The sequence below is a fragment of the Chiroxiphia lanceolata genome, chromosome 1 (genome assembly GCF_009829145.1).
Source record: "Chiroxiphia lanceolata isolate bChiLan1 chromosome 1, bChiLan1.pri, whole genome shotgun sequence".
NCBI lineage: Eukaryota > Metazoa > Chordata > Aves > Passeriformes > Pipridae > Chiroxiphia > Chiroxiphia lanceolata.
The window spans coordinates 120,148,196-120,171,099 of NC_045637.1; the positions used below are offsets into that span (position 1 = coordinate 120,148,196).

At 38.0% G+C, this 22,904-nt stretch overlaps 2 protein-coding genes across 7 annotated transcripts in view; both read left to right on the forward strand.

The window, feature by feature from the left end:
• Positions 1 to 13,186, forward strand: part of HACL1 (2-hydroxyacyl-CoA lyase 1) — a 24,655-nt gene extending 11,469 nt beyond the window's left edge. For 4 of the 5 annotated variants that reach the window (XM_032707459.1, XM_032707483.1, XM_032707490.1 and 1 more), the window contains 13 exons: positions 691 to 763; positions 1,242 to 1,319; positions 2,301 to 2,395; positions 2,806 to 2,918; positions 4,614 to 4,749; positions 5,875 to 5,980; positions 7,356 to 7,439; positions 7,733 to 7,834; positions 8,749 to 8,903; positions 10,291 to 10,449; positions 10,744 to 10,851; positions 11,440 to 11,626; positions 12,031 to 13,186. In XM_032707459.1, coding sequence (XP_032563350.1) covers positions 691 to 763; positions 1,242 to 1,319; positions 2,301 to 2,395; positions 2,806 to 2,918; positions 4,614 to 4,749; positions 5,875 to 5,980; positions 7,356 to 7,439; positions 7,733 to 7,834; positions 8,749 to 8,903; positions 10,291 to 10,449; positions 10,744 to 10,851; positions 11,440 to 11,626; positions 12,031 to 12,063 — 1,429 coding nt within the window. In that variant the 3' untranslated portion in view covers positions 12,064 to 13,186. The remainder of the gene's footprint in view (positions 1 to 690; positions 764 to 1,241; positions 1,320 to 2,300; positions 2,396 to 2,805; positions 2,919 to 4,613; positions 4,750 to 5,874; positions 5,981 to 7,355; positions 7,440 to 7,732; positions 7,835 to 8,748; positions 8,904 to 10,290; positions 10,450 to 10,743; positions 10,852 to 11,439; positions 11,627 to 12,030) is intronic. The other variant, XM_032707476.1, reaches the window with a different exon arrangement.
• Positions 13,187 to 20,106: 6,920 nt separating this feature from the next.
• COLQ (collagen like tail subunit of asymmetric acetylcholinesterase) overlaps positions 20,107 to 22,904 on the forward strand; it is a 43,727-nt gene continuing 40,929 nt past the window's right edge. For both annotated transcript variants that reach the window (XM_032707561.1, XM_032707571.1), the window contains exon 1: positions 20,107 to 20,318. In XM_032707561.1, coding sequence (XP_032563452.1) covers positions 20,213 to 20,318 — 106 coding nt within the window. In that variant the 5' untranslated portion in view covers positions 20,107 to 20,212. The remainder of the gene's footprint in view (positions 20,319 to 22,904) is intronic.

Here is a 22,904-nt window from a genome sequence, read left to right on the forward strand (position 1 = left end):
AACCCATATTGTAAGCTAATACTGTCTTCCACATATAACCATGATCTAATTTAAGAGCAGGACTGCTTTTAAGTGTGTTAAATTTTCATTCGTTTCTTTGGGCTTTGGGGTTTTTTTACTAAAGACAAAATGCAGGGAGAAGTGCTCTCAGACAGTCAGCTAATTTCTGCTGTGTTCCAAATTGGATACAAAGAAAACCTAATCCTTATGAAAAATTGGATCCTAGTGTGCTTCTTAGTTCTAGTGCTTGTGCGTGTTACAGTACGTCTTATATACAAAATATTTTGGACCAAAATGTTTTAGCTTTTTAGATTAGATGTCATTCCACTCAAACCACCTTGTCACCCATGTTTTCAAACTTAAATGAAAATTGCCTGCAATATTACTTAGTTTTAGAAATTTTATGATAGATGCAAGTCACTAGATACAGCCAGATTGTCGTAAAACTAGTGGCCCAAAAGCTGCTAGGAAGTCTACTGTCTGACATGCCAGTATTTAGAATCCACTCCTGTACTGTGCTGGTCATTGTCTATTCTTTTAGAGATCTGTGGATGCTGAAGGTGGGCACAGCGTCCTGAGAGCAGTAGGATTTGACTGTAAGGAGAACTTATAAATGTGATTTTAGCTATAAAAAATGTATGCACGCTTCAGGTTCTTTGTTTTGGTTTGGTTTTGAATATGCTTTTCTAGGCCTTTGATTGTTATCGGTGGTTCTTCTGACAGAAACCAGGAAACCATGGGAGCTTTCCAAGAATTCCCACAGGTAAACAGACATACAACAGAAAGGTTTCAGTTAAATAATTGATGTCGTTTCTTCATTATTGTAGGAATACAATCTCAAACACTAACATTTCCTAACACATCCTAAAAGGCTGTTGATTTGCTCCATCTACTGGTTTAAAGTTGACAGTGCGTAAATACAGCAGATTGCCTGGAATGTCTTTGTACATACTCATGTAATTTGGCTTTGTCTGTTCTGAAATGGACAAAAGCAAAATAAACTTTCCAAAAAAAGAAACACCACTTTCTAGAGGAAAAAAAAAAAACAACAAACAAACAACTTAATCACTCAGAGGAATGAGTATGGTTTTGACAGTTTCCACCAGTGCATTTTTCTATGGAGAAGTTTTCACCTTGTTGCTTTTCATTTGGCATTTCTTTCATTTCATTCGTGTTGAAATCGATGAAAATGAGCAAATCACTCTGATAAATTGATATAATAGTTGTTTGCATTTATTCAGGTTGAGCTGGTAGGCTGTACAACAAACTGTCCTGTCCGCCCAAGCAGCCTGGAAGTTATTCCTGCTGTCATTGAAAAGGTATGAAAAAATACAAAATTGGCAACAGAGCATCAGGTAACTGTCTCCTTCTGTTTAAGTTTTGAGGGTTTATTTTGTGTAGTTGTTACTCTAAGCAGTTTTATCCTGCAGATATGAGGTGATGGGTTGATTGAGTAAATTAACAACCAGGGAGATTTTCCTAGGAACAATGCTATGGAATAGGTTAGAAATAGATTCTGATCCAATCTGATGCTTACTGATCCCTGCAGTGTTTTTTCTTAGCTTCAGGCAGGAAAAATTTTATGAAATAAATGCTTTTAGGGAGAGGTGCAGTAACTAGAAATGTAATACTATAAACTTCAGCTGTTACACACTCTCATGTGGAGGAGATTTGGAAGGAGAGACAGTGGAGATGGTTGTGTTTGGATTTTGAGTTTGGTTATTGCTTTGTTGGGGTTTTTTTGAGACTGAAAGAAAACACATCCTTATCTCAATGCTTCAGAGAGGATTAGCAAAGTCTCTTGGTACTGCTGCAGCAGCAGCACTTCAGCCATGTCAGCCTGAATTCTGCAAACAATGATACTGTTTCCAGAAGTGCAAATTCAGCAGAGCATCTACCTGCAATAGAAGAACTGAATCAAAAGTAATAGAAAATTGAGGCATTGGTTTATCTTGGTGTTACTCTGTTTGTGCTGCTTTAAATAGAATTCAACATGAATGTTTAATTTTGTATCTCCAAACATAACAGCTAATAATGCAGTTGTCTCATTTTAAATTAAACCAAGAATTTAGACTCTAATACTGTACATCTGCTGAAAGGCTCCAGCAGGTATATAAGGGAAAATGTAAATAGCTATCAAAACTTTAATTTTTTGGTATAAATCACTCCATGGAAGCTTTATTCATCAGCAATATGAGACTGTGTACCTTCTCTACCTACAAAAGGGTTTTCTTGCCTTTCTAAACTATTTTTAAAATCATGTCAAACAGTGATTAAAACTGGGATTATCTGTTTTCTAGGCTGTAAGAACCAGCATATATGGTCGTCCAGGTTCCTGCTATATTGACATACCTGGGGACTTTGTGAATCTTCAGGTGAATAAGAGCTCTGTCAAGTGCGTAAAGATTACATTCATTTTTCAAGTCACTGAATAAAAGAAAATAAGAGTTATAAATTGCTTTCATATTTTGTTTTCCTAAAGAAAGAAAATGCAGCCTCTAAATGTAATGCTCCATTGTAAATGTGATGCAGATTACAGTTTGTAAAGAAATGTGCAAAACCAGAATGAATTAATATGGTAATATAATCATGTCACTCTGTAAATCTCTGGAACAACACTACCTATAGGATTAAAGAAACAAGGAAGAAAAACTTCACAGCCTATTTAAAAAAAAAATCCTATTCCAATAAATGCTGTCGCATGGTTTGTAGCAACTGCAATTTTATGCTAAGCAATAGGTTTTATCTTTCAACATTTCTTGTTTTGAATTTTTAAAGAGCCTCTTTTGTTTTGTTTTTCTTCAGGTATGTGGATTGCTGCTTGCCACCTCCCATCAGCATGGCTGAACACTCTGCTGTATCTGAAGCAGCCTCTATCCTTGCTCTTTCCAAGCAGCCTCTGCTAATCATTGGCAAAGGTAGCATACTTTGATGTAACTTTGAGCTGTACAAATCCGGGACAAGAACAGTGACCAAGCGATTGCTTTTCCTCAGAAGTGTTACTCACCGTCTTTTCACCTCTAGTAAAACAAACAAACAAACAAAGCAACCAGTAGAAAAAACACAAACTTCTTTGCAATTTGATTTTAAAATCTGCTCTGGTTTTAGAATATTTTTATTCTGTTTTATAGCTGTTGTCTCTTTCATCTAGTTTAAGAGAAAAGTCAATTGATAAAATAGAAGTTTATGTAGAAAAAAATTGGATAACAGTTGTCTTTAAATACCAAGGGATTGCTTCCAAATTCAAAACAAATTCTCTTAGAATACAGGAATTATATTCTCTGTCTGATGCTCTGGTATATATAGCAAAAATAAGAATAACCAAAGGTCATTTTTCCGTTTAGTCTTACTGAAAGTGCCACCCTACCTGTGTGAGGATATAAAGCAACACAGCAGGTGTTGCAGTTATTGCTGTTTTACAGACTTTCCATTCTACTTTGCCAGTGTAATTAATTCCTGAATTAGAGGTGCCCCTGGCAATAGAGGATAATTATTCTCTATGCTGGTTCGCTTGTTTTGTCCCTCCTTGTGGAATGTTAGCCAGTGCAGTGGTGCTGATGATACAGGTCAGCTTGGAACAGAAGTAAAATAACCAGCTTGTTTAACCCAGGGTATTTTACTGCAGATGTGGGAATGCTCTGTATCTGTGTTTAATTAGGGAGTGTAATGATTGAAATGAGGTGGATCTTATAATTGATTAGGTAATGAAATTGAAAACAGAATCAGGAGATCGGGAGAGGTTATGGGGTATTTTTTCTGTGTCTGCCTGGTAGACATGAAGAAGAGGGTGTTCTTTAAAGTGAAAGGTGGAAATCAGTCCCTCAAAAATACATAGATCTGTGTTTTCTTGCCGTCAACAACTGAGAATCTACTCAACAAATGTATCTGGATTTTGTGCTATATATTGTTGTTGGCAGAATTTTTGAAATACATACAAAAGTTTATTCTTCAGGATTTAAGACTCACAGACTTAAGTCACTGCAAAAGGACCAGTCAGTTATTCTAGGGCCTGGGCAAGCTTAATACAGCAGCCATGTACTGAAGGTAGGATCGCATTGAATGTGTGCACGAACACAAACCTTTTTCAAGGTCTTCTTTGGCTTCTCTCTTTCATTAGAGGCTTGTAGTAGGCCTCTTTGGGCAGATTTCTGTGGAGCATGGTACAATCCACACAATGGTACAATGCATGGTACAATACATCCACAGATTTCTGTGGAGCATGCAGGGGGCAAGCAAGAAGTGACATGACAACACAAAGGCCATTGCATGTTGCTGCTGCAGAAGCCTCTGCCCCATAATACCAAACTTTACCCACTAAACATTGTCATTCTAGATAAACAAAATCTCCTAACAGAGAAATGAGTAAATAGTTCAGCTGAAGTTTTAAAAAAAATCCAAATAAAAACCCTTTTGACAAAAATATGTGACATTTTAAACCCCAATATCTATGGGTTTGAATGTTAGGTTTTGAGTTCTTCAGAATGAAAAATGGCAGGCAGCTTTCATAATGGGAAACAGTACTCTTTCTGCCAATAATGTAATCAGATTAACTGAGGTTCAAGAGAATGCAGTTGGTTTCTGTAGTATTAAGCAGTCTGTTTCATTTCATTCAGGTGCTGCTTATTCACATGCTGAAAACAACATCAGAAAGTTGGTGGACCTTTGTGGACTGCCTTTTTTGCCTACGCCAATGGCAAAAGGAGTAGTTCCTGATAACCATCCAAATTGTGTAGCTGCAGCAAGATCCATGTAAATATAAAGCAAAGCTTCTCATCCTAACATCTGAGAAACAGCTAGGAATTTTGGGGGTCTACAGATACCAGGGAAGACAAAATGCATACAGCAAAAAATTTTTCAGCCGTGTTTTGCACCTCATTGTAGAGCACCGAAGATCTTACTTGGAAAGGGACAACATGTTTAGGTTGATCACTTTACAATGCTGACCAGGAAGATACTTTGTATTAAAGCTAATGTTCTGTAACTCTGAAAGCTATGGCAAGTAGATAGATCAAGGTAGCTAGTATGTGTTTTATAACATAAAATGGAACTTGCAAACAGTTTATTTTAAACAGGCACTATACAAACTACTGTCTCTTTATTTTAACACTGTAAACAGAAGCTTGAGATGCACACGTTGCTGTTGAAGTTCGGCCATCTGCTGTCTCTGTGTGGTATTTGCAATACGCTGTCAGTAAATTGCACTTTATTTATACAGACAAGTAAGGTATTTCAAACTACACTGAACGACTATGTTTAAAGTCATTTGTAAGAGCTTTTTTTGGCTTTTGGCAAAATTAATGTGAATGGACTGTAAGAACCCTACTATGTATGAATATGCACAGAATCAGCTTGCAAATGGAGCATTTATACTCTGAGATTAAAATATTGTCCATTGCTGAGCACCTTAGCTTTATCACTGTTAAGTGTGCTGTTAAAAAAAATGGAGAATAAAAAAGTATAGGAAATACTGTCTACCCATCTGAAAAGTAAATTAACAGGTGACTAAACTGAGAGGTCCACAAATCTTAATTTTGGTACAGTTGCCAGTGTCACAGTAGTGAGTGTTTTGCTTTAACCTCAGCATCATTATAACATCTTATTAGTCTCCTAATGCAGTGATTCCTTTCCTAAACACAGCGTATTAGGAAAATAGTAATCAATTTTCTTCTTAAGTTCTTAAACTCAAGAATGGCTTGGTGATTGGCTGGGTAAAAGGATACAGGGTTTTGGAGCTAAACAAGCATCTTAGAGGTTGGAAGGATTTTATGTATATCCTGGGTTTGCTGTGGTGATTAGGATTGCTTCTAACTGTGTAAAGACTGTTGAATGTAATAATAATTCCTTGTTTCTAATCCTTTCATTTCCCTTTATTAGGGCATTACAACATGCTGATGTAATCATCTTGCTTGGTGCAAGGTTGAATTGGATTTTGCATTTTGGTCTTCCACCAAGGTTTCGACAGGATGTAAAGGTTATTCAGGTAAGCAGGAAAATTGTTTTCACTTAAAGCAAGTCTTCTGTCTTCTAGCATTACCTAGAACAATTATTGTAAATTATTTTGGTAGTGTATTTCATGTGGTGAGTACTGCCCTACAGACAGTGCATATAGTTAATGATAACTCTTCAGAAATACTTATGATTTCTTTAATAATTTTTGTTACTTCATTTTTTTTTTCTAAGAATGGTTGACAGCATTGTTCCTGCTGTCAAGAACTTGGTGCTGCTGTAATGAGGAGGGGAGACACTTCTGTGTAGTTGACTAATGCAGGATTAGACTCATGATACTTTCATGGTCTTTGGAGCATTAGAATTTCCATGATTGAAAGCGAACTGTCTTTGAAATTGTGAAATCTCTCATACTGTTTGATGCTCTCTTATCTGAGTTTTTTTGAAATAGAATTGCTTTCAGATCCCAAGTCAGTCATAGTATAAGAGGTCAGTAACTCTGAAATATTAATAAGAAAAGAGGCAGAAAGGCTATTTAACTAATTAATGTATTTGACAATCTGCTGGCTCTTAGAAAAACAAGTCTTTAAATTGTTTATGTCCTTAAAATCTCTCTAAGAGTCTGTGATGAAATAGGAGTAGTTGATTCAGTGTGCTGGCTGGCCTGCTTACACTGATCTGGAACATGATCTCAAGTTCCAAACTTTGCATCTTTTCTAGAGCAATAGCATAAATTTTTAAGCTAAATTTTTACAAATATACATCTTATTTTTACAAATATTAGTTCTACAAATTTTTCTAAAGACTGTAAAGAAAATCTTTTTTTCACTGTCCAAGATTAGTATTAAAGTACTGTCAGTTCATAGTCTGTGTGACCTGGTCATAAGTTAACTGTCCATGTAACCTCAGAGGTTTCATGCATCACCAATAAAGCAAGTGGAGAAGTTGCTTCAGTAGTTGCAACTTACTTTTCAGTTTCTTCATGCTAGCTAAATTTTTACTGTCAAGTAGCATTCACACAATTTTCTCAGAAAGAAAATTACTGCTTTGTTTAGTCTTTAAGGGTATACCTAAGCCTAGATTTTTAATTCTCATGTAATTATCACTAAAATCACCACCTTCTTCTTCTTAATGTTCTAAGAAAGTTCTGTAATGTCTGCAAGAGCTTGAAAGATGCAAGCAGTCTATTTTAAGGATAAATATGAACTTTTATGAAAATGGGTATGTACCATAGGGTTTTACTTTGAATAAAGGATTTCCTGATGTAATTTAAAGGAAAGGCAGCCAAAACAAGGTATAAGGACATTAGACATGTATGTATGTTAGGCAGTGTTCCTCACTTGAACTGAAAAAAACCAGATCTCTGTAATGTCCTTGAGTTAATGGTGGTCTTTCTTTTTGAAATATAGATTGATATTTGTGCAGAAGAGCTGGGGAATAATGTAAAGCCAGCTGCAATTTTATTAGGTGACATAAACGCCGTGACTAAGCAGGTAACGTAATGTCCCGTGTCCTCCTGTTTTGACTTTAATTTCCTCTGATCCATATAAAGTAAGTTGCCAGTTAAAAGCAAAAGAAAAAAAAACCCAGCTGTTTAAGGAAAACCATTTTTCAGGCAGTATACTCATGCTGTGCCTCCAGTCTATTCTCAAATAATACGCTAAAGATTCTGATTAGTGCTCCAGCGATTGTGCTGGGATCTTTCTTGGTAATGTTATTCTTGATGCTTGTGTTGTTTTTTAAATATGTTGAAAGACATCTTTGCAATATTTCAATATTGTTCCAGCTCTTAGAAGAATTCAGCAAAAGATCATTCAAATATCCTTCTAATTCAGAGTGGTGGAAGAGGCTAAGAGTGAAAATAAAGAACAACGAGGAAAGATCAAAGGTAATGTTATATTAAAGAGATTTCCCACTTTAACAGGTACCAGTACATTGTCAGTTTTGTCCCTGGTCTATGTTCAACCTCCTCAATTACTTCTCAGTCATGTCACGCAGACTTTGAAAATTTATACCCTTCTGGTACAGGCTTACTCTTCTCAGGTTTATGAACTGTAAGTTAAGTATTATGGGTTAAATATTCTATTATTTTGTATAAATTCAAACTGTATGGAAGTCATTGAACTTTGGGATCGGGTTCTTAAAGCCAGTAGTAGAAGACCACAGCGAGAGCTGCTGCATTGTGGGCAGTGACTTTAAGCAGTGGACAGATACTACAGGTATGTCCAAGTACTCCAAGTGGGAGCTAGTTTATGTGAAGGTGCATCTTAGACATCTTCTGTAATTGTGCAGTTTAGCAATGCTGGTCTAAGTCTAATCTATGTTAAAAACAAGTAGCTATTAAGACCAAGAGACCACACCACAGGTGTTTGGTATATGCCTAGTTTTATGCAACTTGTATTCTGCAACTTCAGATGCATGTTTCCAAGATTGGGATCTAAAATTCGTTCTAGCAGATCACTCTTTTAAACTACCTCCCAGCACACAGATGACAGCTCACTTAGGGTTGTCAGTAGTCAAACCTGTGTGCAGAAAAATGTCACATGCCTCTCAGGTTAAACTGAGCTGTAATAGCTTCTGTTAATGATAAACCACAGAAGGGTTGCTAAGATGGTTGAGCCTCTGATAAATATGTTGCGTCACCAGGATAGATACAGAAGGAGTGACCTTGATGGAAACCCAAATATTTCATCCTTAACTAGCAGAGTGCATTCTTATTTCCGTTGTTTATTTGCATGTCTCAGTTCTGCACCTTATTATAAATTCTATCCATAAGAGTTACTAATATCTCTTATTTTTAAGGGATTAGCATTACAGAAATCCCTACCTATGAATTATTATACAGTCTTTCATCACATCAGAGAAATGATACCCAAGGACTGCATTTTAGTAAGTGAGGGAGCAAATACCATGGACATTGGACGGACTATGCTTCCAAATTACTATCCCCGTCAAAGGTGTGGTATCTTTTGTGTTGTGCTGACTCAACAGGCTAGATCTATGTATAAATATTTTCATTTAGCTGAGAAGTATGATGGTTCAGAATTTTTGTAATTCTTTTTAAAGGTTCTAAATAAAAATGTCGAAGTTTAGCACGTTGGGAAAGGGGTTAAGGAAAGTTTTCCACCTATATACTGATATTCTGTCATAGATTTTAACATTTCTCTGCATGCTCTGCAACAGAACGGTGTTGGTTGCTCACTCTTTTGTGGAAAGTGAGTGAGTAGCATCATGTTGTATTCCCTGACCTAGATGTTTATTTCTGTGCTCAGAGTCTGTGGTAAATTTTGATTAAAAATAAAAACAATAATTGGAATTCTCATGTTGGAAAGAATTCATATGAAGAGTTTTTCTTTGAAACACTTCAAAATAGGGAAAACTTGAAAATTGGATTATATATTGGACAAGCTTTCATGTAAACCTCCATGCCTAAAATGTAGGTACTCATATTTGGACGTGTCACTTTAATCATTGTGTGTAGCCTCTTTTAACATAAGTAGGAACTAAGTGCTGTTTTTCGAACAGGGGGAAAAAGTGAATTTTATCTGGTGATGTGAAATTTCTCATCTGTGAAGCTTATGCCTGCTTGCGAAAGTAGTGCTAAAGTCCTAAATAAACCTAAATACTTCGTAAACCAAAATGCTTTGTTAAAAAAGACAACCAACAGCCAAAGAAAAGCCACCCAGTAGAGTTGGGGGAATAGTTTGCATCTTTTTCCCCGTCATTTAAAGTAAGGACACAGTAATGTTAATGGTTGTCTCTTCAGATTACATTGCACATATCTGAAAGCAAATTTGAAAAGTTAACCCTAGAATAATCTAGTTCTTTATGTACTTTTGTATCCATTATGTGCTTCTGACTGAAATGATCTAACTTAATTATGGCTTTCAATTTGATTTCAAATTGGTTGAACAGAAGACTAAAATTTGAACAGCAGTATTTATTCAATGGCTTTCAGATGGCTTGTAGGTATATTTTCAAGGAATTAAATATAGAAATATGTTGTCTGTCTCTGCAGTAATTGAATGTTTTTGAAATATTGTTACTATGCAAGCTAAAAGCATATGAGGATAGGTCTTTATTGTAGTACAACTAGTGTAGAAGAGTTCTTAATTTTAATTAGAGTTCCATTGTATTTATATCACTTTAAACATTTGCTGTCTTATCAAATGATTGGCTGAATATAATAATCTGTACATCTGGTATCTCCATATACCAATTATTTATGAAACAGTATTTGAATAGTGTATGGCAAAGTATTAAAAGTAAAGGTAATTCACCATGGATCAACTGAAGAGACTGAGTAGAAATAAATGGATAGTAATTCTGTATTCTCCCCTTTAGGCTTGATGCAGGTACTTTTGGAACTATGGGAGTGGGGCTGGGTTTTGCTATAGCAGCTGCAATGGTAGCCAAAGACCGAGCACCTGGAAAACAAGTCATCTGCATAGAAGGAGATAGTGCTTTTGGATTTTCTGGGATGGAGGTGGAGACTATTTGCAGGTAACTGGTTTTTTTGCTCAAGAAGAAACTCTTCATGTATTGCCGGGATCACTTCAACTCAGTGCCAAGGATGATGCTTTTAGATAGGATGCCCATAAAGCACATGAAAACAAGCCAAAAAATACAAATGGTCATTTTTTATGTTGTTATGACATAGTGCTCTACCGGTGATGATTAGATCATTTTTCAGGTGAAAGTGATTTTTTTTTTTTAATTTAAAGAAAATTAACACTTCCAACATTTTACAGAAAGGGGCAAGTATTTCAGAATTCTCCCAAATGTGTCTTTTTGTAGGTACAATTTACCAATCCTGATTATCATAGTAAACAACAATGGGATTTACACTGGTTTGGATGTAAATTCTTGGAAGGAGATGTTGAAGTTGGGCAATCCTGCTACATGGTAAGCATCTTCAAAGTATGTCCTGTTAGTTACGAAAGAAGTGACCAAAGTGGTCATTCTCTTCATTGCTAATGCTTTGTAATCCAGATTGAAATTACTTTTAGAAAGTGAATTTAGTCCTGGGCTAAGTTCATATAAGTAAGAACCAGTTACCAAAAGCAAGCAGCCAACCAAATTCCAGCTGTTATTTGCACAGGAGTGCAGCAGAGAGATGATTCTCTATTAGTTGTCTCAGGTTCCTGCAGCAGTTCTGGCCACACAATAGAGAGTTCGTAGTGGGCTAACATTCAAAATCATGATAATCTCCAAAATTACCTGAGTTCTGAGTGTACACTGAACTTCTGCTTCTGGAGCTGAGATCTCTATATAAAGAGAACTTGGTTAAAGCTTTGGAATGTCTCCAGAAGATGAAAATGAGCATGGTACCCTATGAACATGGCTTAAGTGATATAGGAACCATAGTTCTTCCAGCCCAGAAGAATTCAACAGGCCAGCACAACCATCTTGCACTTTAAAATTGGTGCTGAAGTAATTAAATTGGTCTGTTGGCAGTCCCTGCCATTAATCAGGTTTTCAATTTTGTTACAGTGTACCTCCTGTTTCCCTCCTGCCAAATTCACACTATGAAGAAATTATGTCTGCCTTTGGAGGTAAAGGATACTTTGTTAAAACACCAGAAGAACTGCAGAATGCTCTGAAAGCAAGCCTGACTGACAAGCAAACACCTTCTCTTATAAATGTAATGATTGATCCACAATCCGAGAGAAAGAAACAGGTATCTGTATGTTTTCCTTTCTTTTTTTTGCAAGCTTCATGTTGATGAGTTTCTGAAAACTTTGGGAAGTATCACTTAAACCACAGAGAAGGCAGAGATAGTTGCAAGGCAGAAATATTGTGTTAGATTTGGGAGGAGGGAGAATGGGTCCTTTTACGCTGTGCCATCTGCTTTCCTTGTTACTTGCTTGTTTGGGGTTTTTTCCCCCACTGGCTGTTTTTAGTGCATGGTGTTCTTCATGGCTGTTTCCAGAATTTAAGGTTATTTCTTTTCATTCTTGACAAAATGAGAGGAAACATTTTTGAGCAATCTTTGTATCCTGTGCTTTCCATCTGGTAGTTAACTGTTCCTCTTACTCCTTGTCCACTATGGTTTTTTCTGTGTTGGTTTGTTTTTTTTTCCAGGAATTTCCCTGGCTGACTCGTTCTAACCTGTAGTAGAAGAGAAAGATGGTGGTGCAAGGCAATATGTTAAACTAAACTGAATTGGTTTCTGGAAGTGGAACTGATACAACTGTATTTTACATAGGCATTGGAACGAAGTGGGATTTAGAACTGCTATTAGAGGAATCTTTAAATGCTAAAATGAACTAATTGTATAATGAGAAAGACACATATGAATGTATAACAGGCCTTCTGGCAGATTGTACAGAAACACTGATAATAAAATTACATAGTTTTTCTTTTACTCAGTAATACCCATCATTTTGAATTAAAATCTTGGATGTTCTGGATGAACAGAATAAGCTGAGGGTTTTATGCTGACTGAAACGTGGAAGTCTTTGACAGTTTGCAGCTATAGTAGCTTCATTTTTAACCAACCACCAACATGATACTTGTTAGAGTCTTTGTCCTCTAAGGACCAAAACAAAGCATCTTCTTATGCAAAGGTCTTGCTTGCTCTCATTATGTGTCGAAACTCATTGCACTGATATTAGCTTCCTAATTTTACAGATGCTTTTTCAGCTTCTATTAAATGTAGAAGTAGTATATTAAAAATCCAGACTTACTCAAGGGCTAAACTTCTGTCTACTGAATTTGGTTTTGTTAGCTGAGACTTACGGTGCTTGTTGGAAAATAACATCTTAGATTTTTCTTTGAAGCTTTGCTCTTCACACAGACACCATCATCCCTGTAGGTTGAAAAGCTGGCTGTATTTATTAGTGAGATTTCCAGGATTAATAGATTATAAATCTTTATAACTAGAAGTATTTAAAGAAAAAACATTACCGCCACCATCAAAACAACAACAACAACAAAAAACCACCAAAAAAGTCCCAAACCAAAACAAATATAACTCACAAATGTAAGGCTGCTGAGATGCAGAGTTGCTATGTTCTCTGGGGTACTTTGCAAGGAATGTGGAACGATGTTGGATCTTGTCATTGATTTTTTTTAATTCTTTGTTTTGTCTCTCAAATTGATTTTGATATGTTGCAGTGATTAAACACAATCTATTATGACGGTGTAAAGTGTCTGTAAGAATGCTGGAACTGATCACAGGGGAGATAATTTGCGTTGGATAAGCAAATGGATAAATTCTTGTTTTATACTTGAAAATTAATAAAAAGCGTCGACATACACTGAGGCAGTCATCCAAACTAGAGCTTCACAATGTCTGAATACAAGTCCCTCTTTAATGAAATCAGCATATTAAAAATATATATTAAAAAAAAATTACACTTGCTCAAGTGTTTGAAAAACTTGTTTTCTGTCTCCTTTGCATGATCATTAAGATCATATGCATGTATGGCATTTTATAAGCCTTCGTGGTGGGAGGTGCTGATACCAGTACTGGTGGACTTGCAGGCACACCTCAGGTTCCAGCCAAAGCAATGCATTCTTCTTAGAGCAAGGAGACATGGCAGCTGGGATTTAGGTATGAAAGCCTCATTAGCCAGGCCATGAACCTTGTGCCTGCTCTGCAAAAACAGGGATACCATTCAAGTGCTCAGAAAATAAGTAAAAATCATGTTAGGTAAAATTAATATTTCAGCCCTACCAGAGATTTAAAGTTACCATACCTAAGCAGATAATGCTGGGCCTTGTTCTATTTAGTTGAAATCAGTGAGATCTTATTACTGGCTTTAGTGTAAAATCTGTTTTTTCTCGAAGTTTTCATCCCTGTGTGCCAAATCGTGCCAAATTGCTGTTTGGTAAGGATGTCTTAAATACAAATGATTGAAACTTCAGAAGTAGGACTTTATAATGGAAATGCTAATGCAGCCTTAATTACAGTTCCCTGATTCTGCAAAGGGTGCTGGGAAAATGCACTTGTCTGGTTTGATTAGGTTCAATTATCCTGTGTTTGGAAGATGACAACCCTGGCATCCCAGAATGACTGGGCAATGTGCAGTGCCCAGCCATTTTCTACGGCTGCCACGGTAACAGTGTGCTCTGGCCTTCCAAACTTGAAGCACTGTAAAAAGACAAAGCCTCTCCACCTCTAGCCTGAACCAGCATGTCTTGAAATCAGCAGGAAATTTGTCATCAGCTTACAAAAACAGGGCAGTTTTAAAAAGTGAATGTGGATTGTCCAACAGCTACAGTGCCGGAGAAGTCTCACTGAGTTCTGCTTGCTGTAGTGTCATGGTCAGCACTTGTGGCTGTCCATTTGCTTAAAAAAAAAAAATAAAACCAGCAAGCAAATTTGGCAACATACTGCTACTTTCTTCTGTTCTTCTGTGACCTATTTCTTTGCCTATCTCCAGCTTTTTAATGTTGCTTCTTTTGTCAGGCCTTTGGATAAGCCCGTGAGTGTTTATCTACTACTACTCCCCAAGTGGATTCAGCAGCTCTGCTCCTGGCTTTGCATTCTGCAAGGCAGAGGATCCCTAAATAGTGCCTAGAGGTATCCGGGAGAAGAGAGATAAACAGGGCATCATACTATTTTAAAGACAAGGTATATGAAGCTTTTTCGGGCCCTGATTTGGCAAGGCAACTATGCACATACTTCATTTCAGGAGCTGCTTCATTGATTTCACTTGCACACCTGAAGTTACACTCATCATTCTTTTTCTGAATCAGTGGTGCTCTGGCCACTCATCTGATAGAGATCCTCTACAGGAGAGTGCTGTGCCTTTTATAAGGGACATTCTCCTATGTGCTTGTGCACTGATGTTTGGGTCCATGCTTGTTTGCATCTTAATGGTGTAATGGGCTGCAGTGCAGTATGAAAGTATGCAGCTTTCTGGAATGAAGAGTCCTGAGAATAGTGTCAGCATTAAAACAGTAATGTCAATTTTTTTTCCTTCAAAAATATTGACAGATAAAAAAGAAGATTGTGGTGTCTAGTTGATTTGACTCTTTGGCAAGCTAGATGATAAATCACTTAAATTAGTGAAAGCCAATTACTGCCAGATACTCCTCTGTTCTGCAACTCCAGCAGCACTGCAGTGATACCAGTGCAAGCAGAGAATTCTGCAGACCTTTGCTAATAGAAGTAAATAACAGCCATAGACAATCCAAGTAAAAATAAGATTAAAAAAATAACACTGTTTCTACCTAGTCTAGATGTAGACCAAGAACAGACTGGGTTATAGCTGTAACTTGTTTGTGGTTCACCACTGTAGGATGTTGAAGACTATTTATCTACGCTCACACTAATAACTGCAGATCTCAGTTGGCCAGGACTCCAGTTGTCAAGGACATTGTCCACAGGATTTCTGTGATCATCTTTTTCCTATGGGACATTTTTCTGTGAATAATTTTGATATATTGCATGTTTGTCCAGGATTTCCAAAACCTGGCAATCCTGGACATATCTCTTGTCTGTGCAAATGCATGAGCATGTATGATGAGTGCATCTCATCCAAGAAGCATCATAGGATCTGCATGGAGATCCAGCACAATGAGAGCGTGTTTGGTGTACTCTATATGCACCAAATAACCATGGAGTACCTGAGCATCTTGAGGAGCCATCAAACTTTCTGCACATTTTATCAACGCATTCAGCAAGTCCATGGGATTCTTGTGTGTATAGATTTTTACAGCATGTGCATGCATTGAAAGGAAGCACAGGCTTTCTGCATGTCTCCCACATTACATAAATGGACATATTTCAGCTGTGGCTGGAGCCCTGCCATTGTGCAAAGCTTTATACAACCCCTCAGCAAATGCTAAATAACCTGCGGTTTGAAAGGCGAGGTCTAAAAGAGAGGTGAAACAGGAAAGGCAAAGAAGAGTACTGTTATAAAGTTCAACTGCTGAATTATTGGTTTTAAATTGTTCTACTTTGCTGTGGCCTCCTGCTGTGGCCACAGTGGGGTTCTTCTGATAGCTTTGGTGGAAGTCACTTTGAATTATCCCATAACATTTATTCATGTCCTTCACTCTTTTGTCCTGTAGTCATCAACAGAAAAAGAAATCTATGCATGGGGATTACTCATGGGAGTAAAATCACTGGCTTCCCCAGCCAGTTTTGTGTTTCTGCAGACACAGAGTATAGAGAAAAGAGGAGACCAGAAGGCCACTACTTGTTGTGCAATGCATAAAATCCATTAAGGGGCTAATTTGAAAAAAGGTGTTGGTTTTGGAAGTTGCAAGGCATCAGTGTCCTGCCTTCAATGTCCTCCTTCACCCTGGTCATCCAGTAGGTGGCTTTCTGAAGGCTGACTAGTCCTGGCTTGCCTTTGGCTGGCCACCTGCCTGTGTCCTGGTAGCCAGCCGGGTGACTAGCATGAGTGGAGCTGTGGAATAAGACAGAACTTCATTGTGTGGTTGAATTTACTTCATTGCACAGTTACTGCATCTGTTCCTATGTGGGCTTCTGAATTAAATTTAAATACACCATCAAGGAAATTATGAAGCCATTCATCCTTTTTCTGCGCTTATTATCTTTTTTACTTCAGCAGCTACCCTTGTACTTCACATAATCCCATCTAAAGGTAACTTTAGCTATATTGTCATAGTATTAAGTCTAAATTCTAGGTGTAACTGATTCAGGTGTGCAAAATTGAACAGGTATTTTTATTGTGAAAAGCAATTATTGCTAAATAACTATCTAACAAGGAAACCATAATTACAAATAATCTTTTCCATCTTCCACAGTAATGTAATGAACAGAATTCTTCTGTACTACTTTGCAGACATAAGCTGTTATTGTAATATTGCATTAACATTGCCCCACTCAGCAAAAGAGCTTTCAGACTTTTGGACTAGAAAGTCTCAATTATATATTGAGCATTTTGATAGAACAAGGGGCAATGGTTTTAAACTAAAAGAGAATTGATTTAGACTAGGTACAAAGAAAAAAATTTTTACCATGAGGATGGTGAGACACTGGAACAGTTTGCCCAGAGAGGTGGTGGATACTCGATCCCTGCAAACATTCAAGATCAGGTTGAACAGGACTCTGAGCAACCTGGTCTCATTGAAATGTCCCAGCTTATTGCAGGGGGTTGGACTAGATGACCCAAACTATTCTATTATTATTTTTGTCCTTCTAACTGGAACTTGTTCATACAAGAATTCGATGATATTTTAACTATATTCATTTTACCTTCGCTTGTTGGTATAGTACCTGCCAATCAAAAGTGGATAGGGCTGGCAAGAAGCCCTCTTTTTAACAATTATTCATTAATTCCTTCATAAAGAAAGGTTGATATATTCTATTTACATGTTAGGGTCATCAGCAGATTCTTTCACCCACTTCTAAGTGCTCAAGTCTGGATTGAAAAGGTCAAGCACCTGCTACTTGAGCAGGTAAACTGTGCTGGCTATTTTTTTGCTTCATGTGTTTTTCTTGGCTTTTGACATTTTTAATTGCTATGGCATCTACTTAAAATGGGATTTTTTTATAAACTGCAGTTGATACTCTATGATAAAACTGTGGGGTCTTTATCTCTGAACACTAACCTGCAGGTGAGATTTGGTGTTCTGGGGTTTTCACCATGGAAATTTTTTTTTTAAGTGAAGTTCTCAAAACCTTGTGTTCTCACTTAGGCCATGGGGGTATCTTATAAGACTCAGAAACTGCATTGTGTAAACTTTGCTGTGTTTCTTTCTTCAGCTAATGTGATCTAAAATAGAATTACTGCCAAAGCCATTGTATTTCCATTCTATGGTTTATATATATGAATTGTATATTTGTATTTCCATTCACTCCTGAATTCTGAAAAGCAATTCTAGGTGAGACAAGAGTAAGAGCTATGCAGTATATATTACTTTCTAGCAAATGCATAATTTCATCTAAAAATTTGAGATTTTTTAAGATTATTTCCTAAAATATTTTAAGTATTTTTATTCCCAAATGTTTATGGGATCTTTCTCAGTGGTTGCATCATGAAGTTGTATTAGTGTGGGTTTTCACTACACCAGTAGCAGCAGAGAATACACAAGAAAGAAAAAAATCCTTTGTTATTGATTGCTGTTTGGAGGATAGAGACAAGGACATATCTCTCAGCTCACAGAACTGGCCTTAACTACCTGGTGCAGAGCTCTCTGAAGGGACCAGAAGCCTTGCATCAGCTTTGTGAGCCCATGGGAGTAGCTGGAGAAATGCACTGCCTGACTGAGCAAGTTCACAGATGGCAGGTAGTTCAGGACCTGGAAAGCACACGTTTGTCAAGTCTCTCATGCCAGACTCACTCTGCTACATGACACTTCCTCTGCTCAGGATTCTCTCTATCACATGCACCAATGCCACGGAGGTCAGAAACAAGCTGTGTAACCAGGTGTATGTCCTTGTCATCCAGCATGGATGCCAGTTAGTACCGCAAGTGTCAGTTCGATGTGCTGTCACCTGACTAAGTCAAAAGCAATAATCCCCCAGCTGTTGTCCTTTTTATTCCCAACGGACTTTGCTCTTCTCCTGATGAAACCATTAGCAGCCTTGCCAGCAGTCTCAGCCAGTAAGGCCAACACCTTAAAATTAGAGGAAACAAAACACTTTGACATGGCCTGGGTTGCTGCCCTGAGAACTCTCAAAAAAAATCCGAATTGATGAACTACCACTACATCATGAAGAAGAGGTCTCTTATGTGATTAGAGTTTGTCATGATGAACTTTCCAAGAGCTATTCCTTTCCCTCTGAGATGCATAATGCCAAGAGAAATAAAGGCACGTCCTTAATCCATGGTCGTCTTGGTCAAAGAAGAAAGAGGCCGAACAGCTGTCTTCACCAAAAAAAGCCAACTACTAAAAAGTAACAAGCAGTGGAATAAAGTTGATTAAGTTCAAAAAGAAATTCTATTATCCAAAGTGTTGCAGGATGTTGCAGTACTGGAGATTTTAGAAAGCATTATGGTTATATTAAGCATGTCCTTTAAGGATAAAAATATATCAGGCAGATGTGATTGTTCCTATCTAGCCATTACATTTACAAAGATTTTGTCAATATTTGCAGTGTCTTGGAAGTAACAGCCAAGACTGTTTATCTGGAATTGTGGAAATAGGTCACTTTGCTCTTCAGTGGAGTCAGTGCCCAGGGACACATGTCATCATCTCTCTCAATGAGTACTTTTCTCTAAAGAAAAAAAAATAAGTTCTGTAATTAATCCACAGTATTTTTGTGTTTGTCTTGGGGGGGAGCAAAAACCAGTGGACAAAGAAAACCATCTCCATCTGGGAGAGAGTAATGATGTTTTTCACAGTAAAGGATGTACCTCTGATTTTCCTGGAAACCACTGTCAGATTCCAGGAAGAGCAGAGGATCTCTCTGCTGGTTATTCAGAGAGTGCAAATTAATTTGCAAAGCCCTGTCAGTTGCAAAAAGGCTCAGAAACACCAAACTTTTGTACAGGTAGCAAGGGCACCTGCTGCTTTTCAGAGAGTGGGAGGTTTGTTTTCCTTGCACAGTGCGGTGTAGCGTGTTCACTGTCACCACCCGCAGAGCCGATAGCGTTTCACTCACCCCATTATGCACATGTATTGTTTCCTCCACCTGTTGCACCCCATCAATAACTTCTGTGCAGTCCTACAATGTCTGACACTACCAGTGATACTGTCATTTTCACTTAAATCCTAAATAATAATGTGTTTATCAGTTTGTGAAGCCTTTGTGACATCCCTCACCCCGAGCTGCACTCTGTACATGAATGCAGTACTCATAGCTATCAGGGATAAGCAGATGTTAGGTCACTGCTCATCTTTCTCATTAAGGCAATTAGTGACCTGTAGAAGATGATCAGTCAGGGATTTTATCCATCTCGATGCCGGTGTCTGGTTGCCTGCACTGAAGGATGCTGTTTTTAGTCCAGTTCTTAATTTCTCCCATTCCTGCTCATCATTATTATTATCCAAAATGCCTTTTTGCTTCTGTTAGCAAAACCAGAATCCCCCATGCCCCAGTTTTAGCAGCTAATGTCCACAATAGGGGCAACTGATCCAGCACAGGAGTTAAATATAACTGTGTCTAGTGTAAGGAGAAGATTTAATGGGAAATGGTTGGCATTCCTTCTTCCTAAAGGCACGGGGAGGGAGGGGGGAGAGAAAGAGAGAGACGTACACACACTGACAGACACACGCATCCCATAGCGAGGGAAGAGGCAGAGAGCAGGCAAGGCAGAGAGGCAGTGAGGGTAGCAAGAGAGCCAGCCCCAAAGCAGCCCTGCGCCTCTGAGCTGGAATCTGCCAGAGCACAGCCAGCATGTTGGTCCTCAGCCTGCTTGTCTGGGGATCTTACCTACCGCTTCTCTTCTGCTTTGCTTTCTCTCAGACTGCGTACGCTGACAATGTCTTCTCAATTTCAGCAGGTAAATTGCTTTAAGTCTCGTTACTTTTCCTTGCTTGGAGCACTCTGCACTCTGATTCTTGCACTTTCCGGTGATTGGGAACACAGGAAAAAAAATAAATACTTCAAATTGCAGATCTTGGTGGAGGGGTTTTGCACTGCAGACCTGTTCTGCAGACCTGTTCTGCCACATGTCGTTGTTTGCCTGGTTTTGCTTTTTGCTTTATAATTTCTAGTTTTAAACCCCTCCCTTCCCTTCCCCATGAGAAATAATAGACAAGATCCTCAGCCGCTCTAAAATGCTTTTTTTCCATTGGCTTCTGTGGTACTGTGCTAATTCATGTATCTGGCCCAATTAGTGTATTACTTGCACGTCTACATATTTCTTTCTATTTTGGATGGGTTCAGGTAGATTACAGCAAGGGAAAGAAAATAAATCTCAATGTATATCTGCTTCTATAAATAAAGCCCTGACCTCAATGAGTGGTGCTGGAGTCCAGCTGGGTGTTATCAGAATAAACATCATCTGGCTCTGGCTATGACACTAACAAATACTCAGATGACTTACATAGCAAACAAGAGTCCACTGCATGGAAAATCCCTGCTAGGCAAAGACAAAACAAATTAGTTGTCAGCTGAGGCAGGGCACTGGAAATCCCTCTTAATAGATTTTACAGTTTCAGCAGCAAGACTTTCCTTCAGTCATGTTCTGTGTGAAGGAAGGGGAAAGCTGGTGAGAGCTCTGACTCCATCTCTTCTTTGAGGAACTTCCGCCAGTTTATGGCAAATCAGTGTCTCCCACTTTCTGTCTGCTGTTCTGTATCTGTCCATAGAGATGCTTCTAACTAATGTCCTGGTGTCAGATTTGAGATGTTTCAACCAAGATTTGTAGGTCAGGGCCAGCTGTACCTACAGTTCCTTCCCATGGCTTTCACAGTGACCAAAGGTGTGCATATTTTGTCTGTACGTAAAATCAACCTTAGACATGAATCTGGAGGCACACAGCCTTTCTTGTTCTCTAACCTCTCTGGTGTGCCCACAGAGCCAGATGGTTTACATTTGAGGCATTTATGAGGGAAGTGCGATCTGGAGGGAAGCTTCTGTGAGAGGTTAGGTGTCTGCACTAAGTAGCACTAACACTATGCATGATCTCTTCTAGGGGTTTTTAACAAATATTTTAAAATGTGCAGAATTACTACACTGTTCACTCCCAATGGTTTGAACACTCCATTCATTTGAAGATATTCAAATATTAAGATTCTGAGGGCCACAAGAGTAATCCCTTGGTAAAAGCCCTGTAGCATTAACTAATGTAGCCATTACAGTTCTGTAATTATTTCAGATATCTTGCAAGATATCATCTAGAAAAGCCTAAAGCTCAAAGAAGTACATACTCTGATAACAATTTGATCCATTTTTTTTAATCTTTAGGAACTAACAATTTTTTTCCACTAAGCTCTGTAGGATGCTAAAAAGCATTTCCATTTGTTATCATTTCTTTTCAATGGGATATGCTTTTTCCATTATGTTGAGATTTGTAAACTGTGAGGTACAGAAATCATCAACATTTATGTTCTCTGATATACTCCAAATTGCTTTGCAAAAACATGTACGTCATTAGACCTCAAAACTTATTTTGAAGAACTTTATATTTATCTGACACTTGTAGATGTCACCCAGACAAACAAAAATTGAATATTTTCATTGCCTTCTCCTGTGGCATATACATTTGAACTGTCCTCTTAAAAATAAGCATTCAATGAATAACCTGAACCTTAGAAGAGGAAAAACTTATCATTTCTGCTGAAACCATAGTAGAAGAGACAAACGCGAAGGAAAATACCAGACTCTGCTCTTTGCAATAGAGTATTTTCCACAGCACAGCCCCTGGAGGCTTGTTTGTGAGAGACCCCAGGGCTCCCCAGGCAGAGACTGCAGCCACGAATGCCCCTTTCCTCCTCCATCCCCACAGGCCAACAACAGCTTCTGGTTTCAGGCTCAGGGAAGGTGTGAACCTGACCAGGAGATCTGGTTCCCAATGTAGTTGTTTGGGCAAATTACCACCCCAAGCTCTGCTCCATGGCAAAGCTCCATGCTGTGCTCTTCTGGTCAAGACACCAAAAATCACCTTTATACCCAACAAGCTCTTAGTGAGGTTTCTGCCACAAATGTATTTTCAATGTTTATTTGATAATATGTGGAAAAAATAACAGAGGGCAGATGATTCAGTCGTAATCCTACAACCACAGGACTGGATTAAGAGATGTACTTTGGGGAGCTGTTACATACCTGTATGCCATTAATGTTTGTTAATCAGGGCTATTTGGTATGAAAAATTACATAATAGTTCATTTAGTGCTTTGGTTACATCTGCATTTTAAAAAACTTCTAAGAGAATAGCAATAAGTTCTGTATTTTCTGGTAGAAATCTCACAGTGGGTACAGAAGGTGAATTAATTCCATTTACATTCTCAGTTATTTCAGTGGTTTCTCAAATGTTCCCTTACTGTCAGCTGAGTCAATTATTTGTATCTGGCACCAGGATGTAATTTCACATTTAAAGAATGGATTTCAGCACTGCACTTGCAAATTCTGAAACTAATCGCAT